Raw genomic sequence first — 19819 nt, forward strand, 5'->3', positions numbered from 1 at the left:
TATCAGATTGTGGTTAAAATTTAATAAAATGATTGTATTTCTCAGAATTTGAAAAATGTATTGCATTTCTGAGTGAAGAGTGACTGCAAAACACTATTTAGTCCTACAGTTAAATGGTATGAAATTTGGTTGATTTCTTTGTATTTTCTAAAACAAAAAAGCAGTTAAATAAATAAACTTAAAAGGGATAAAGTGCTCAAAAAAGGAGTGGTTAAAAAATAAATCTCACAAATGTCTTACCCCAAATCTTACTATATTGAATGCATGCATTAACACATTAAACCTATACTCATTATTCATATCCCCACAAAAGAATTAAAGAAAAACGGTACCAAAACAACGTCACAGAGTTATGACTGTCTGGACATTGTTCCATTGGGATCCTCATTTTTGTCTTGTAAACTTTTCCAAAATTTTCAGTTTGTATTTTATTTTAAAACCTGTAAACTTTATAGTAATAATGATAAAAATAATAATAATAATGTACTAAATTGGCTAATAAAAAAGCAGCATGACTTTAAGTTCTTTGTCGGGTGTGTCAGAGTTTCTCCTGCGCAATGGAATTATTGATTCACAGCTTTTACATGGGTTCCTTCCAATTTGAGAGTTGTGACGTCACTTTCCCCAGAGTCCTGGTGAATGGTTGGCCACGCCTCTGTGCGCGAGGATCCAGCCAGTCAACGTCGATTGGTGGAGTCAGATTGAAGCCGCAGAAAAGGGAAACTACAGCAGCGGAGGAGCAGCTAGAAACAGCCCCGCACAACCTTTATAACTGAACGTTTCCTTAAGAAGAAAAATGGCGTACCACAGTCCTTACCGAGCCCCCCCGCACATTAACGCTCCTCCGGACCAGAGCTTCCTGTGGAATATCTTCCAGAGGTGAGTCAGTGGGGAGAAGGCGGCTTGTTTCGCCTGAAAACTGCTGCCGTTCGTTCGTAGCGGGAGGAAGAAGATAGAGGGGCTGGGTCGGGTGGTGACACTAAATATTTCATTGGCAGCTGTCCCCCCCCCCCCCCCCCACACACACACACACACACATTTTCTTTGCGTTAATGTTGTCGTTGAAGGCGAAGCTCCGCAGTGAATGAAGTGTTTGAGGGCTAGCTCTTAGCCAAACCTCTACTCTACAGATAAAACAACGCGTACCAGAGCCACTCCGGCTGTCACACTTTGGGCTCATTCACTTCTAACCGTGTACTTCTGCAGGCGCGAGGCCGTAGCAGTTAGTTTAAAAACCTAACTTCAAAGACCTCCACAAGTCCTTGAAGTACACTGCTGACATCATTACACACTTGTGTTCAGAGTTGGCTCATTCATGCTAATTAAACGTTGTGCACACCTGTGTACGGTTACATCCCAGTGATACAAGGAGAAATGAGGAAACAGGACATTTAAAGCCATGTGCCAGCTGCCATAGTAGGTACAGAGGGAGAAATGTTGAAATACTTGTACTGCTGGTGCTAATAAGCTATAGTGTTATGTAATACTGCAGAGGATTTGTTTCTTTTAGTGTTGGAATGCTGCGGGCATCTTGAGGCTTGAGCCAGACCCCTCACCAAAGACTTCTGTGTGGTGCATGACCTGAGGGAAGGCGGGCTGCATGTACTCATGTTGTCCCCTGTGTCTTCCTTCACTCGCATCCGCTGTCACGGAAGCGAGCAGAAGCATCTTATGATTCTCATGACTTAATAGAGTCAGCATCGGAGCAAAGGTCACTTCCAGCAAGCCCGACTGTCATGAAGAGCGTCACACACGAGCTGCCTCGCCTGGTTCCCCCTTTGGCTGAACGCGTGGCAGAGAATCCCGTTTGTCATGTGACCGCAGTCAGCAGAGCAGCAATGAAACATGAGGCCTCTCAGTGGGGGGGTTTCAGACACACTCCCTACAGATTTTCACTGTAGCCAGATTGGCATATGGCTGCTGTGGGAAATCAGTTCACTCACTTGCTACTATTTTGAATCCAGAAGTCTCCACAGGAGAAAGGTATGGGGAGTTTTTGAAGTGTAGTTAGGGTACCATATTTTTCAGACTATAAGTTGCTCCAGAGTATAAGTCACAGCAGCCAAAAGAAAGTATAATAAATTAGAAAAAAATCATATATAAGCATTGACTGTATAAGAGAACTGGACTGAGTGACCCCTCCTCCCTTGCATTCTAAATAGGATGTACATGTTGGTCCTAAAATCCTATACAGTTCTATAGAGAAAAAAACAACAATTACTCAGTCATTATATTTGTCAGAATAACCATTCTTGTTCTACCTTTTTTTTTAACATGTTATTGCTAATTCAAATTTATTTTCCATGATATTTTTTCTGTAGCGCAAATGATCCAAGTTGCCCAATCAGATGCCTCAATAAAAGTAGATGGCGTCACGTCGAATGTTCGAAGCATTTGATGTCATATTCTCTCGATCTCGCTTACAGTGGAAGGGGTGTGGCCTTCCAACAGTCTTATTCCTGATTGGAGAGTGTGGTTACTATAGAAATGTAGACTCAGAAAGACTTGGACCAATCACTACTTAAGCCCGCTTAAGTAATTTCCTATAGTTCGCGTCACAATCGCTCAGTCCAGTTCTCATATGCAGTCAATGTATGTAAGTCGCACTGAAGTATATGAAGGAGAAATTAAGAAATTGTGGTTTGTGCCCAGTCGGATTTATATGACACTGTCTTGCTGTAAAAAAGAAAAAAAAACCTGGAACAAGATTTGTGAAATTTGCTACGCTTCAACATTTTAGAAACGGTAGAAAAAGAAGAGGACACCCCCCCCCTCCACCATGGACATGCATTTAAGAACGCTTGTCAAATGCTGTAGTGTGCGTATCTTAAGATTAAGCGGCGCTGCTTATTCTGAGTTTTTGTCAGTAGTAATTACAGATACACCTACAAACAGACCCCGTAGTGGTTGCTGCTATTTATTTTTTGAAAAAATCACATAAGTCGCACCTGCGTATATGTCTTAACCCTGACCAAACTATGCAAACAAAAAAACACGACTCATACTATGAATAGTATGGTAAATGAGAGCTGTTGACCATTAACCTTGCTTCTTAATGTTTTTGTTCCATGACATAATGCTGAATGAGTCACTATTTCTTTCTTTTGTCTGTTTTCTTCACTGTCACAGTGACATTATAAATGTTGGCTCCCAGCCCTGTTACTAAATCACACATTAACACTTTTTTATATTTAATCTTAATTTATTCCAGTTGTGTTGTTTTTTTTTTAGCCACAGCGAAGGTCTGGCTTTTGGATTTTCTACGTGGAAAATGGAGCGAGCCGTGTTCCCCAAGCTCCAGTTTCTCTGTAGGAAAAAGTGGAACATGGGAAAATCTGAATCAGGTTTTGATATTGTCCTGCTGCACTACATGGATGTTTGGTCATTTAACAACATGAAGATGGAAACACCAGATGGTTTTTGCCCTGCAGCAAAGAGGAATGTTAATGATAGTTTTCTTTTACTTTTGAGAGGACTTGGCCTGAGGCAAAGAGAGTTACCAGAAAGAAAAGATTACGCATAAGGAAAATGGAGCGCTTTCGCTTTGCCTCCAACATATGGTTCTATAGGTCAATGTAAAGGTGTTTTAGTACAGGGTGGTGGGTTTCTACAGTGCATTCCTCCACCACCTCTTGTGTTACAAAGGTTGCATTTATAGACATACTGAGAGCGGTTTGCTGTTACAACAAGAAAATCTGTTATCCCCCTTTTTTTTTCTAAATATAGCAGTTTGGAAGTGTGCTCTGTGTGAAATGGGGGTTTTCCAGTCTCCACCTCTGCCTTCTCCTTGCTGGTGTTCAGCTGGGGCTTGTTTACTAAGCACTGCGTCAAATGGTTTGGGTTGTCCGGGAATAACTGACTCACCGGATTTTTGAATAATATGCATTGGGGAAAGAAAAAAACTGTGAGGGCCACTTCTTCTTTCCCTGTACATGTATTCATGTGCCAGCCTTTTAGAGGGACTTAGACAAGTTCATTTTCATAACCGTAACCACAATGTAGTTACTGTTTTTCGTGGAAGTCTCTTTCTTGCAAATCATTTGCTGCTTGCCCCATAAGCATAAAATCCTCAATTACCATGTGCCTTGAAGGACAGCAACCTTCAAAGCCTCCAGACTGGCTTTACAACTTATTTGGTTCCCATTCAAGTCATACTAAAGAATACAGAGTTGCTGCATTTTTCCCCTAGGAGTCATATTGGTGTTATTATTAACACGTTGGATGAGAAACCTCTCAACATCCTTGAGAGATTTACTTCGCCATGGCAACACTACAAAACCTTAGGATCAAAATAAAACCCCAAACGCGTTTTTTTAAATCTTTTGATGATGTAAAACGTCTCTTTTATTATTACTTTAGGTCAGCATTTTTTTTTGCTGAAACTGAAGTGGGATGAGCCCTGCGACAGAAAGGCGACCTGTCCAGGGTGTCCCCTGCCTTCGCCCATTAGTGGCCGGGATAGGCTCCAGCAGCCCTGTGAACCTGTTAGGGACAAAACGGAAGAAGATGAATGAATGAATGAATGAAGTGGGATGATTTGTTTCTGAGGTCATAACCACTGATCTGGTAAATATTAGCCGCCTGTTTATTTCTGTCTGAATCAATGTCAGTCTTTAAGCTTCACTTCCTCCTGCAAGACTTTTTAAGAAGACTCCATTGTGAAGGAGGAACTGTCGAGTTGGCAGATTTCACTTTGTTCTCTAAGAATTACACACACAGTCAGAGCTTGTTTGGCTGGTCTCTCGAGCATAAACACACAAGCTGATCAGTGTGTTCTTGATAGAGTGTCATTCATCAACCCGAGGGCCGCTCAAATGCTAACACACGTTGTAGGGAGTAAAGTTTCATCAGGACAGTGTGGATATCTGCAACTATTGTATACTGGAGTTTGTGTGGCTCCCATGTGGTTCAAAGCTGTATTTAATCTGTGTTTTCATCCGCAGGGTTGACAAGGACAGAAGTGGAGTGATATCAGACTCGGAGCTCCAGCAGGCTCTATCAAATGGTACTCCTCTTTCTGTCACAAATATTACTCTCATGTGTTAGTTAGTTATTTTTGTGTGTCTCTGCAGTCTATTTTTCTAATCTTCCACCTTCTAACTTTTTTATTTTTCACTTTCATGCCTCTTTTAAATCCAATTTCTTTTCCATCTCCTCGTAGCAGACCATTGATCTCTTTGATTTAAATGACTGTCAAGCTGTTGCAGAAAACGGGACGAGAATTTATTTATATCCTCGGCTGGCCGGTGAACCAAACACAAAACCACTCTAGCTTTATTTTTATCGCAGGATAAAAGAAAAAAGAATGAAAAGGACTCAAGGGGAGTTTGAAAGAAGAGTTAAGAATGAATTCAGAGTCTATGCAGTGAGAAACAATAGAAAGTTTCAAGATTTAATCTTTGCAAAAACAAAAATCTCTCTCATTACATAGTCAATCTGGTCTTCAATGCCATTAAATCAGGATAATGATTAAGTGAAGCTTTATTCAAGCAAAATAAAATGATTTTTCTGTCTAAAACTGTCCTATATTTATGTTTTTACTGTTTTCCTACACTTCTATTTGTTAATAAATAATATATTAATGTAATAACTAATTAAATGTTGAATAAATATGAAGTCCAATGCTAAGATCAAGTATGTGTTAAATAGCATAATTTCCCCTTAATAAAAACAACCCTTTAATACGTTTTTAGTTAGCAGAAGATGAAAAATATGTAAAGATCATCAGCTGTTTATGAGTAGCTGATTTGGGTAGAAACAACAGTAAAATCATCTCTTAAGACGGGATAACGGCCTCTAATGATGAAAGTGTAGTCACTCTGTCTTGAGAAGCCCAAAGGAGAGGAGGACTCCAACAGGATTAACATGTCACTTCACACATGGCCTTTTTTTCACTAGAAAAGACAGGTCTAAGGAAAGGTGTGGCATGAATAACACATCTGTACTTGAAAACTAGGCAAGGCTTCCTCATGACAGCGGTCTGTGATCACATTCGTCTGCTCCAACACTGCATCTTGACCCGGCTGTTAGAGAGGCTGAAATGCAGTCATGTGTGCAGGATTGTCCAACCAGACAATAAAGTGGAGGTTCAGGTTTGTTGTTTATCTATGCATGTTCCTCATTATGGCTTGTTGGAATTGTTTAGCAGGGTCTTTAAAGACATTTGATCACATCCAACTTCCCAGAAACCATTTTTTGTGAACTTCAAAGTTGTTTAAAAAAAAAAAGGCATCAGCAGCAGCAGAGGGAAGCTGTTGTCAGGCTTCACTGTGGCTCTGCATAATAATTAGTGAGCCCTCTCACGTACGCATGCATGTGAGGGCATCAACTCATTTATTTATCGTGCATCCTTTGATACAAGATGAATCAACTTTATTTGCAAGGGTTAGTGTTGGCTTGATGGAATTGTGTTGCGTGTGTTTTTCAGGTGTGCGCACACTGAGGATGCCGTGCTGTGATCTTGTAGTCAGTGGCAGGTTTCCCAGTACAGTCTCGCTCAGTTTGTTGGGCTTATTGTGAGGTAAATTAGAGCCGGTGAAGCTGAACACGCCGCCCTGCATCCTGTCCTGCGGCGAGCTTGCTGAAGCCGCCCCATCCCAGAGTTTCTTTTACTGCAGAGGCTGCTTTGGGTTTTGCTTGTTTGTACATTCGCCAGCCTTCAAGACATTTGGACAGACAGCAGAGAGAATTTTTTTTATTACAAGATGAAAATTGCTTTCCTAGCTAATTGATTATTTTGGTTATGTATCACAAATCATGAACTCCCTGTTGTTCATCTTACTCTATTTCATTTTTCAATGAACTCTTCTTTTTTCCCTCCTCACAGTACCTGCTTGTCAGCCTGCCCTCCCACACACTTAGATTTATAATTCTCTCTGGTAGTTTTATTGTGAAGAAGCAGCAGCAGCAGCTTGCCAAAACTGCTGACGGGCAGCTTTGACCAAGTGGCAGAGCTTAAGAAAGTCAATGTGCAATTGATTTCTGTTAAACATCTCAAAGTTCTGTTTCATTGAAGTAAAATATTATTTTTCAGTCAACACACTTGTAGCCATTTCTGACCATCAGAACTGTTCTGCTGGGGTTCTTGTGTTTAAAACGTTATGTCACACGCTTCATAACTTGGCATAAACCATAAAAACTGATATTGTTGACTTAATACTTGTTTACATATTTTGTTGTGACTCATTTACACTCAAAGTTATGGAGTCAAACATCCACGTCCATCACAGAGCAGATGGTAGGGTTGTAACGATTCATTTTAACAAGAATTCAACTCATATTTTAATTTGTGGTTGGTGATATGATTCATAAGGCGATTTTGGTTCATTTTGAACGATCCAATTCGGTCCGATTCACATTACTTTGCTAAATTCTAAGTCTTTCCACTAATTGGGCTGGAAGGATTGATCGATCATTTTTTCAGTGTCCTCACATGTGTGTTGTTCGCTGTGATGGTACTTGGTCGTTTTTAGGAAAAACATAAAAAAGTAGTATAGTAAAATAATCCTACCATACCTCAATCCAAATGGTTTTGTCCAATATCGATTATAGACCAATTTATTTCCTTTTCAAACAATTTTTAGAATGATAAAGACAGATAAGACGGATCAATCTGGTTGGATCGTATGAAAATGACTCGATTCCTCGATTAAGTTGACTAAACGTTACACCCAGACCAGAAGGTGAATCTAATATTTAAGCCAGTTTCTAATAAACTTGTTGGATTTTTTTATTATTATTAATTAATGTAATAACTTCACCATTTTGGCTAAAAACTGAAACTCAACATTAGAATTCATTGTTAGGATCTTAGTGAGGATTTATTGGAAAGGTTTTACCTGGAGGTGGTTCTAATGCTTCTTCATAAGAAGTCTGACCTGTACTGCTATGTGATCAGTCAGGATGTGGTCCCTGCGGCTTTTCGGGGCAGCTCTTGTTTAATTCTGTTCAAACTATGTAAGAAAAAAACTAAAAAAAAACATTTCAATGTGTGCTAGCTTTTCAGTATGTGGAAGTGCAATTTGTTTGCTGTTGGTGTTATCGCTGCAGTTAAATGTTTATGTACACGGTCAGAACACTCTGTTTTTCCTTTCGGCCTACTTTCCTTTTTTTCTTCACCTTCTTTGCTCCGTCTCCTCCTTGGTCCTGCCCACCTCAGTGAGAGAGTTCAGTGTGCGGGGGGACAGAGAGCAGATTGTCCCCGCTCGCCGCCAGACTCGCACAAAGACGCACACACACTGAGTGGCTCGGGCGCAGCCTGCCTGGAAATCATGGGTGACCCCACAGCTCCGCCTCGGTGTGCAACGTTTATCTGCTCATGTGAGCTGAAGAATCTGCAAAGGCTGCAGTTCATCTTTAACTGTTAAATACTTTTAAAGATTCTTAAAAACAGGAAATCTTTGTAGAAATGATTCTGTGTGCCGGCCTCAGTAGTTTACAGGTCATATATTGCACAAAATCATCAGAGGTTGAATTGGAAGACATGATTTAGAGCAGTGTTTTTCAACCAGTGTGCCGCGGCACACTAGTGTGCCATGGGTGATGGTCAAGTGTGCCGTGGGAAATTGCCCTCATTAACTGATCTAAAAACATTTCCCATCTCCAGGTTTTCAGCTCTCTGTTCATCCAAACAGACCCTGATAAAACACTGAGGAGTTAGGAATATAAAAGATCGTAAAATACTTTTTCTTTGCATTTATTTTATTTTATTAAAGACATTTTGATAAGAATGACCGTAACGCGATTCAGCTGCACCTTCGGCTGTATTTTGGAAAAGTCCCGTCCCTTTAACTGTCTCCACCAATCATTCTTGGGGGGCTTAATCACATGTCATCAGTCTGACCAATCACAAGTGGTTAAAGTCTTAACTTCCTTGTCCCGATTTAGCTCGTAAAGTCGCTCAGTTCTAACAAAAATACCAGCTAAAGCTCGTCTTTAGCGGTGTAGATTTCCACAGAATCCGGTATCAGACTGGAACAAGTGAACAAAACAATGAAGCTCCGAAAACCGATCTCCGGCCGATTTATGCACTACATCTTCCATGATGCATTGGGTTGTGAGAGTGACAGCGCACAAGGAGATCTGTTGTTAAACGTCTTGAAACCAACGAACACACATCAAACTGTATTAAATCTTCTAACTTAACTTTTATGGCATCTTTTAGTAAAAAACAGCTGCAGTTTCCAGCTTTTTCTGCAACAATTATCTCAAAAATGCACGTGAGATTGTGAAGGGGCTGTGGATCAATACAGACTATGAGTTTCTCCTTTTTTTTTAATTTTTGGATGCTGGTGTGCCGCGGGATTTTTTTTAAGGTTAGTGTGCCGTGGCTCAGAAAAGGTTGAAAAACACTGATTTAGAGGTTCTGTAAAGAGTTGTGTAGTCGTGGAGATCTTTGGTTTGTTTTGAGCCTTTTTGCACCCTGTTCTTTAGCTCAGTAGTGGCTTCCATCTTGACGATGTCTGAAGTCACCAAACACTTTAAAAAACAGGTAAAAATGAAGATAAAGCTGTTCTAGAGATCAGGTTTCCAGATCACAGCCCTTTGTTGGTTCAAATCTGATAGAAAATGGTAAACCAAATAACAAGGTACATTGAAAATGTATTGCATGGACAGATGTCATGCATAAACTAATCAAATCAGACAGTTGTTTAAAGTCAGAATTAGGTAGGCTGTAGTTTAAAAAAAAAAAAACTTTTTAGAGTGAATAAAAATGACCTGCTTGTAACAAGCCTCCTAGAGGCTGCTTGATGAACCGACCTGGCTGCTCCACAGTGAACCTCAAACATATGGTTGCTGTAAACCTGCCGTCAACACTCTTGACACTCTTTCAAAAACGTGCTGAACGCGGGTTCTTTTCATTGGAAATGGCTGCTTGAACAGGTTCGATGTACGATGTGCCAACAGCTGAATGAAGAAGCCTCAGGCCTCATTCCACCACAGCAGCAACCAACAAACGAGGATCATCTGCAGTTTCTGGGTTTTCTAGAGTTTGACGTTTCTGCCTTTATTGCAGCTGTCCAGCACTCTGAAATATTGTCAAGATAAAGTTGCTCTGAATTTAAGTCAATGGGGAAGCAAGATGTAAGTGAATGTTTAAAAGGAGCTAATCTGCTCTCATGCCACGCTTCTTTGCAGATCGTCTTATTGCTGGCAAAGCTGAACTGTGGAGAGAAATCAAACAATTTTCACAGTGTGAAAATTGCACCACAACGTCTTCAAGATGTTAGATTTTCACACATGCAGGGGGATGCCCCACAGGCGGAGCTGCAGAGAACTAGTTTGTCCTAGATCAGCAAAATGCACTCAACTTTGTGCTACAGCACCAAGATAGTAGTTTCTTTTTTTATTTTAGTAGAATATATTAGGTTTATACCGCAACAACTCACAATCAGTGATGTCACAACATTACAGAGGATTCATACACATTTATTAGTCGAATTGAGTACAATGTGTCTCACTCCTATGTCATTTTGGAATCCTCAAACAGCAAAACATGGATATTTCTGGACTGTAACTCCAATATCCAGTTAGCCTACAGATGCCAGTGCACACAGGAGAGCAGTCAGCGGTCACTTCAAACCTGGACCACCTTGCTGTGGAGTGATGCTGTCAGCCAAGACCAACTCCTTAGCTGTAGTTCTAAAATTGCTCTAAATGTGCAGCCCAACTTTTTCCTCTGTCCCGATTAAGTACGCGCGCCGCAGCAGGTGACTGCAACATCTGTCCAGAGGTGAGAGTGGTCAGTGTCGCAAATAGACACTCAAGCAGCGGAATATGTTTCTGGGAGATCAGAAATAGAAAAAACAACATTTATTGCCTAAAATAGTTAGATTTACACTTTATAGGAAGAACGAGCAGTTTGAGGACGGATGGAAAACTGAAGAGACCCAAGCAGGATCTGTCTATTAAAAACTAGAATAGTAAACAAAAGTTTAAAGACTAAAACCCAATGTGTAGATATAGATGTTTCTAGATAAAGATGACTGCCTTCACAGCAGAAGAGCTCAAACGCAATTCAGCTGACTGCCTGTGAGCTACATGCTTGATCATTTTTGGAATTTTAGGCTTTAAAAGGTATCCAGAAGAGGCAAAGCTGGAATGAAGATATGTTATCTTCTTTGCTGTTTCTTATCAGAATTCTGGCTCCGTCATTTTGGAAGAATGACAGTATTTCAGTAAAAAAAGGGACTAAAGCACGGAGTACATTTTCTGCATTGCTCTGAAACATATTTTAGACACAATGACACAGAAAAAGCATGATTGTAGGAATATTTAGTTCAAAGATGATGTCAGAGTTCAGTGTTGCTCATAACTAACCACACTGTGGACAACACGACAGCTGATGTGTTTAGGAGGAACTGAGCCACAAGTTACCCGATAAAGATCTGAACATGAAAGCTTACGACAAAAAGCCCAAACAAGATTTTCTTAAAAACGGAGTCTCACCATGAGAAACAGCAGCAGTGTCTGTATTTCTGTTCAGTTTTGAATAGAACACTGATTGTAGGAATTTGTTTTTACCCTATTAGAACAATGAAATCAGGGCAGGAACAGATGTTTAAGGACTCAGCCTGATCAGGAGACTGTGACTCAGCGACATTCTTTGCCAAATCTCCTTAAACCTTGGTAGTTTTAGAGGTCAGTGATCCTGTAACAGGCACCTCCATCGGTGGTATTCGTACTCTTTTGCATTAGTTAAACCTTTGATGTTGGATGACACTGTTGTTTGGGTTGTTCATCGTGGATTTCGTCTTAAACTTCTTTTGTTTTTCTAAGAAAATAATCAACTTTCTGGCTGGTTGGTCCCAACAAGCGAAGCTCAGACCTTTTTATTGATCAACTAACCTTATATTGTCAAACGTCATCTAAAGGTTAACCACCAATTTCCACCGTTCTCATTTGTCCTTTTCTCTTCTAGCTTTTGTGCAAAGCTTAAGCTAATTTTAAGCTCATGTTCTCTGATTCACAGGAACGTGGACTCCTTTCAACCCAGTGACGGTCCGCTCCATTATATGTGAGTGACATACGCTGCTTTCACACAGCCGCCTTTATGCTGACTCTGTTTATGCAGACTGTTTGACTCGTTTCCATGGCAACCAGATTAAGTCATTAAACTGTTGACACACACAGTACCTCTCTAGCTAGCGCTACAGACAGACAGCTATAGCATCTTTGGGGTGTGCAGCTAAAACATGCTTGACTGCTATTTTAATTTTTAGCACTGTGGTTTTTAGTGCGGAAAACAACGTTACCACGCTCCGTGATTCAATGTGGTGTGCCACCTTAAAAAGAATCCCCATAATTTAGTCCTCTGTGCCATGCACCGCAAATATTTAGTGTTTAATGGTGGCGAAGCAGGAAGCGTGTCCTGCAGTAACACTCCCTTTGTTGGGGGGTAATTGGATCGCGCCTCATGGGGTGTGAGGAGTGCAGATGTGAGGAGCTACTTACACCACGGCCCTCTGAGGCAGAAGTAGGTGGGGCGGGGCGGCCGGGCTTACGGGTGTCCTGTCGGCTGCGGGAAGGGTCGGGCATGCGGCGCTGGGGGTCGGCCGGCTGGGGGGGGGGTTACTGCTTGGCGGCGGGGGTAGGGAGGGTAACCAGATGATTGTGAGTATGTGTGTGTGAGTGCATGGGTAGGACCGACCTGGGGGCTGGCTCGCTGGGACCCTCTGGGGCTTTCCCTCCCCATCACAGAGAGGGGAGGGCACTGAGAGGGTTGGGGAGGGGGGGTCAGATATTATGGCGGGGGGGGGGTTGTAGCGCGTAGGGTTTTAGGGGGGTGGCTGTGGCTGTGGGTGCGTGGCGATCCCTGGGTTGCTAGGGTCGCGTGCCTGGGCTGGCTTGCGGGGACGGGGCGCCGGTCGGGTGGTGGCCGGCTCATGGGTTCCGGGGGCCCTGGCTTCATCCCTGGCCTTTGTCTCGGTGTCCGGCGCCCGGTGGCCCCCATGGCTGCCGCCTGGTACGGCTAAGCGCTCCTGTCTTGTGGCCTGGGGGCCGGACACTGGGTTCGCTTGTGCCTCTGGGCATTGGGGGGGCCCCTGTAGGGGGGCCCTCTCTGTGCCTGGCTGGTGGGGTGGGCGGTCCCCTCCTCCTCCCCTCCCGGGCTGCCTGGGTCCGGATGCTGGGGGGGCTTCTGGCCTGGGGGGCTCTCCTCCCCTCTCCTGGTCTGGCTGGTCTGGCTGGGTAGGATCTGGCTCCCTTTATGAACACACGGTTCACGTCGGCAGCATGAATGTATCTCCACCTCACGTGCACGTGCACACTGCCACACTGCTCCCTGTCTGCTTCATCCCTCCTCCTTACCTACAGTGTATTGATGGACAGTTTTTTTTCCGCTCATCTTAGTGTCAGATTATCACCTTTGATGTAACATTCGTCTTTCCAGCAGATCTGGTATAATTGTTACAGCTTAAATTAATAACTCAGTGCTTGTATCCCCCACCTTTTCACCTTTCTTCCTTTTACTCTCTTCCACCCTCCCCTCACATTCTTCCCATCTCCCTCCCCACACACACTAAATGTAACAAATAAATAAAAAATAATACGACAAAAAGGGGTTTATACAAATCTACACTCTAGTTTCTTGAAGCTATATAACCTCTTTTTGTGATAGTAAAACCTGTCCAACACAAAAAGCCTTCAGCTCTAATCTGTTTGCTCAGCTGTTGGACAGAACAAGTTAAAAAAAAAAAAAAAAAAAAAAAAAAAGAAGTAGGTGGAATGCGCCCGCCTCGCGCCGTAAACTCCGCTGTTGTCTGACATGGTACAGCGCTTTTCACGTGACCGGATCCTCCCTCCATCCTCCGGCTTATTTCAAATCTGACGCTCTGAGACAGACTTGTAAACTGCACAAAAATGAAAGTACCTGACCCAAGTGGGACAGCTTATTCACCCTCCTCTTCCTCCTACAGCGATGTTTGACAGGGAAAACAAAGGAGGCGTGAACTTCAATGAGTTTGCCGGTGTGTGGAAGTACATCACAGACTGGCAGAACATCTTCAGGACCTATGACAGGGACAACTCCGGCTTCATCGACAAAAATGAGCTCAAGCAGGCACTTACCGGATTTGGTGAGCAGCAAAGTTTGCTTTTGGGTTTCCTTGTGTCTACTGTGGTGAGGGGGCTGCGTGCACCTCTGTTATTTTCTGGGTCTGCAGGTTAGTTTATTTGAATTGATCTGCATCTGCATTTCTACGAGTAAACACTCACATGCTCCTGCTGACATGCATCTGTTTGTCTTTTTATTCATGATAAGCGGTTCAATAGCTGCAGCTGAATGCATCGTCATGTGAAGAGCAGGTTAAGATTAGGCTAAACCACTGAAGCCATTCAGTTCACACGTTCATTGTTTCAATTCCACTTGTCTCAATTAAAGTTTATTTATTTGTCAAATTTACATTTAATCTGATGCTCTTGAAAAGAGTTTTTGCAGAAATAGTGAGTAAAGTTGAACAAATGCACATTTCATTAATAAAATTATGAAGTTTCTAGAAATATTTTTATTTACCTGAATGATTTGTAAGAATTGCTTAGTTAGAAAACTGATTAAAGTATTTGATAAATCAACGCTGCCTTTTTAAAGCAAAGTTCACATCAATTTATGGTGTTTGTTTTTTTTAACCTAGCTCTAGTAAAGAGAATCTCCTGAGATTCAGATTGAGCAGCGAACGTGATGAACATGTGCACCACAGAATCAGGGACTGTAATACTGTGACTTTGAACAACTCTTGTCTAACTCTTCACATCAGGGGTGGGCAAACTTTTTGACTCGTGGGCCACAAAGGGTTCTAAAATTTGATTGAAGGGCCGGACCAGGAGTGGATGCGTGGCGGGATTTGGCAATCCACCTCCCCAGAGAAAGAAATATTATGGAATCTGAACAAAAACATGTTTCCTCTCTGATTGAAAATGATTATGTATATTTTAAAACCAAACATTTTGGTGTTTTTATCTTAAATCTGTAACATTTGTTCTCACTTTTAATGCCAGTTGCAGCAACGGCATGATGTCCTTCACGGAAAGAAGCAAACTTAGAAAAAATGATGCATTCATGAGCTTTTGGAATGATTAGATAAACTAAACATTAGAAAAACAACAAATCCTCCAACACAACACCAACGCATTATAAGTTTCTTGACCTAAACAAAAGTCATTTTATTTGTGAAGTGTCATCTATGGGGAGACACCAGAATTACAGGGAAAATAAATCAATAAGAGCTATCAATATATTTCATTTCAGTGTGGCGGGCCAGATTAAATAGTTTGACGGGTCGCATGTGGCCCTCGGGCCGTAGTTTGCCCGCCCCTGCTTCACATGGAGGATTTTAAATCCAATCGGCTTCAATTTTTTAAGCCTTTATTTTCATGGTCATTTCTAAAAATCTGTAAAAAAAAATAAAAAAAAGGAGGATTTTTACAAATGGCAGCTTTGATGTTGGTGCTCCAACATGTGAAGCATGTCTTTAAGGGAAAACATGAAAGTTTTCTTGGAAATAGTTTTATTTACATTAGTGATGTTTGGATTTGCTCCCGCTTTTCAGGCTACCGTCTATCAGACCAGTTCTACGGGACTCTGATTGACAAATTTGACCGGCAGAGGAAGGGACAAGTGGCCTTTGACGACTTCATCCAGTGCTGTATTGTTTTACAGGTTAGACACTCACAATCAATCCAGAGATCGAGAAAAGCCCTTTTTATTTTTCCAAAGATAGATTCAGTTTTTATTTGCATCTTTAAAAGTCCCACTTCGATCACAGTTTCATCTTTTGTAAAAGCGTCTATCAATTTTATAATTATGCTCTTTTTTTCGGCAAATCTTGTCTCATTTTCTAGGACATAGGCTACGTTCAGACTGCAGGGCTTAATGCTCAATTCCGATTTTTTTGAAAAATTTCTATTTTTTTGTTTTGTTGCAAGGCCGTTTACATTTCCAATTAAATACAAACTTTTGTAATCTTCTGTGTGAATGTGAAATGACCCAGAAGTGACTCGCATGCGCAGAAGAGTACTCAACGGTGAACGACGTCACTCGTTGTTTGTGGAAGTAGCTAACGTTAACAATGGATGTCAACAGCAGTGTTGTCAACAGCTGAGCTCTTTTTGCATTATTATATTTATTTTCACAAAGGAGCCAGCAAAATTACAATCTTCTCATTTTAAGAAGGCATTGGAGCCGGGATTGTCTGTACCCACTGTTGTGGAATGGAGATGTGTATGTGCTAGGGCCGCGCACGCGCGTGTGTGTGTAAGAGAGAGGAGAGAGCACGTGCAGCGCTGGAGGGAGTGAGAGGGGGCAGCGGAAGTGTGTCGGTGGGCGCGCATTCATGTTGTGTGTTTCAACATGAACGATGATAAAGAAGGCTACCCCCAGAAGAACTGCTATTGACTCTTTATTAACCCGTTTTGGAGAATCTGAGGGTCCGAACGGGGAAGTGAACCCCGAAGGAGGATCTGCCTTCGGTCCCCCGCGCTTCTGACCACAGCCGGAAAGGAAAAAAAGTCAACTCGGCCATTTCGCCGGAACTTTTTTCAAAAACCGCCCGGTTGCGATAAGAGCCCTGGAGTTTGGCCTGAATAGAGCTGTCACCCCAAATATGAATCCAATCGGTGACCTTGTTTCCCTTCCACTGACTGGTCTCTGCAGCATCGTCTGCCGTGGTTGATGTTTACGTTCTCGTTCAGCCTACTTCAACGTAGAAGTATGACGTTTGTAGGATATCAATGACGTACGGGTCGGATACATGTGGCATGGCCGTTCAGACGGGGGTCGCATTTCAAAAGATCGGATACGTATCGGATTCAGGACCACATACCCAAGTGACCTGGGTGACATTTGAAAAGATCGTATCTGTGTCGTTCAGACTGTCATGAAAAGATCAGATACAGGTCACATAGGGGCAAAAAAATCAGAATTGGGTCGTTTCAGCCTGCAGTGTGAACGTTGCCATAGTTTCTGCAGAACAGCAGGAGTCAAGCCCGCCCCTCACTTCCCGTCACCCACAACCAAGAGCTCCAAGTTTACACACTCCTGCTAACTTACAGCCCCTCACATTATAGGAGCTATCCAGCGTACAGTTTCTGTAGATGAGGATCTCGTCGTCTACAAGTGGATACATCAGAATGGAGCAGAGCTTGTAGCTACAGGCTGTTTCATTTATTCTTCTGCTTCTGATTAAAATAAAGAAATACTCAGAATTGCAATTTTCTGCTTAGTTTTCTTTATAGAGTTCCTCCATTTTTAGAAAAATGCCAGAAAAATTTGTTCAAACCAACCAAAACACACTTTTCATCAGTGGTCTTTACGTGAACCTAACGGCACATTTTGCAGAACAATGTTTTTTTATAGGTTCTCTTATTTTGTCCACATTCACGTTTTAAGTTTCTAATAGTTCATGAACACTGTGCTTCTGGGTCATTCATGAAAGTATACAAATGTGACGCAGCACTCTGTCATCTCTTATGTATGAGTGTTGTCTGGCTTGGCTCCCAGCTCCTGGTAATGGGAGTAGCCTTGGTTTTCCTCGGCACACACAGTTTTCCCAGTGCTTTTCTTTCAAACTTGTGCCGGCTGCTGTTTGCTTTTTGCCTTTCAGCTGCATCAGAAGTAGTTGGTGAAAAAGCCACAGCAGCAGCAGGTCCTTGGATTGTGTTTCAGTGTGAAGAAAGGAGGGCTGCATCTCATTTATAGTAGTTCATGACTTGTTTGGTTTCTTGTCTGTCTGATGACCTTCAAACCTGATTACGCAGTGTAGCTGGACAGAAAACTTAAAGACCGCTTTTAATTTTTGACCTATTTTATTTGAAGAAAAGCCATTTGCACTGCTTGAATGCTGGAATAAAAATATTTAATTGAAATCTATTATCAAACCGATCTTTCTTATCCCTTGTGCTATCTTAGATGACCCCACCCTTACATTGACGTGTTCTCCCCACCATGACAAATGTGGATAAGGGTGGAAAGATTTCATGTAATCCATAGACACCAGTGAAGATCACAAATCATTGAAGAAAAAAGGTTCAGAGCACTGTCTAGTGGGTCTAGATGACCCAACTCCCAATGTTAAAGTGCCTAGGATAGCACAAGGGTGTCTGATAGACACTTGTGAGGAAAGCAAAAGGAATAAATTTATTTTGAAACTCAATCAGAAGAGTTAAAAAATGTTAAGTTTTATCTCAGTTGACAAGTTTTTTGATTAAAATAATTGAAACACAAGTTAAAATCTAAAAAAAAACATTATATTTTATCGCAATCCAGTTTTATTTCTGTTTACATCTAAACTTCCTGAAGATTTGCTCTGTGTTTTTTTTGCAGAGGTTGACCGACGTGTTCAGGCGATACGACACAGACCAGGACGGCTGGATCCAGGTTTCATATGAACAGTATCTTTCCATGGTCTTTAATGTAGTATAAAGAACACGGATGACCACAGAAGAGCACAACTGGACACAACTGTGCCAAAAAGCTTCCATCACTCTCCAAGATGTTTGCCATGGTGGACACTACAAGATTTTTTTTAACACCTGATGTAGCTCTATTGTTTAATATAAAAGTACAATTTATATAACAAGATCAAGCAAGAAAACAGTACAGTAAAAAAAAAAAATCTTGTAGTGTTTTTGTTTGTAGACATGTCTAAGCAACGTCTGCTTCAGACTCCTGGTTGGGAAACTTTGTGGGCACAGCTCTCATTCTTTCTTTTTATTTGTTAATGTTAACATTTTTAATGTTCCAACCTTAACGGACAACATTTGAGAAAGATCTCTATAAAAAAATGTAAATATAAATTGAAATGCATTGCATGCTTTTCAGGGAACCTGAACCCCACGTTGAAGCACGTTTTCCCCTGAACCTTTTCCTTATTTTGCTCAAAGCCATGTTTACAATAACTGTGAAAGCAGCCAAACGCTGCTTCAGGACTCACTGACATGCCAGCTTACATGCCATATTTGTATAAATTAATTTTTAATAGATTATCTTCAATTGTTCTAACATATCTTTGGTTGGAGAGTAAACATATTGCCTCAGTCTTATTTTATGTGCATGATGCCTTAAAATGTGTTAAGAAATGAAACTAAAAGCAAATGAAAATACTTTTTATTAAAAAACAGTGCCAGCAGATTTCATCTTTGGTTTCCTTTTTTCACAGGATATTAACGTTTCATTCTTAAAATTTATATATATGACTGACTTAAAAAAAATCTTGCTGCAGTTAAATTCTGCCACAGAAATCCTACCCCAAAGCAATAAAAAAACATAAGGAATCAAATAAATGTAACGAGTTTTTTTGTTTTGTTTTGGCAAAATCAGCCTGTCACTCTATTCACAGACATTTATTTTGAAAAGAAAAAAAAAGAAAAAAAAGAAATGGCATTTATTTTTGTTATATTGTAAAATATTTCATTACCATTAATTTTGTTTTGAACATTTTTGCCAAATTTTACAGGTCAAAGCCTAAAAAGGAATATTAATGCTAGAGAACCCATGGGGTCAAATTATTATTACTATTATTTTTAAATGTAATTTTATATTTCAAATTTTACTTTTAATTTTTTGGCCCCCTTTAATTGCTGCTGCTGCTGTTGCAGCAAAAAAACACAAAAAAAACAACTTTTAAAGCCCAAAAGAAAAGTCCTCCTAGGTTCACCAGGGTTAAATCCATTTTGTTAAAATTTAACAGAAATCTTAGTTTCTAATTAAAAAGACAGTCATGTTGTCGTGGATTTATACTTGCTTAGTTGCAGGCATTAGAAAATATCTACCAACTTGATATCCATTAATAAAATAAAAACATGCATCTATTATTTTATTCCACAC

General features: G+C 41.1%; 1 protein-coding gene across 1 annotated transcript; it reads left to right on the forward strand.

Moving 5' to 3' along the window:
- Positions 1-650: 650 nt before the first annotated feature.
- pdcd6 (programmed cell death 6) lies at positions 651-19128 on the forward strand. The gene is made up of 6 exons (XM_004080962.4): positions 651-879; positions 4944-5005; positions 11972-12016; positions 13917-14075; positions 15546-15655; positions 18317-19128. Exons 1-6 carry the CDS (start codon positions 797-799, stop codon positions 18413-18415), a joined length of 558 nt encoding a protein of 185 aa, XP_004081010.1. The 5' UTR covers positions 651-796; the 3' UTR covers positions 18416-19128.
- Positions 19129-19819: the final 691 nt, after the last annotated feature.

This window comes from Oryzias latipes, chromosome 20 (assembly GCF_002234675.1).
Source record: "Oryzias latipes chromosome 20, ASM223467v1".
In the NCBI taxonomy this organism is placed as follows: Eukaryota; Metazoa; Chordata; class Actinopteri; order Beloniformes; family Adrianichthyidae; genus Oryzias; species Oryzias latipes.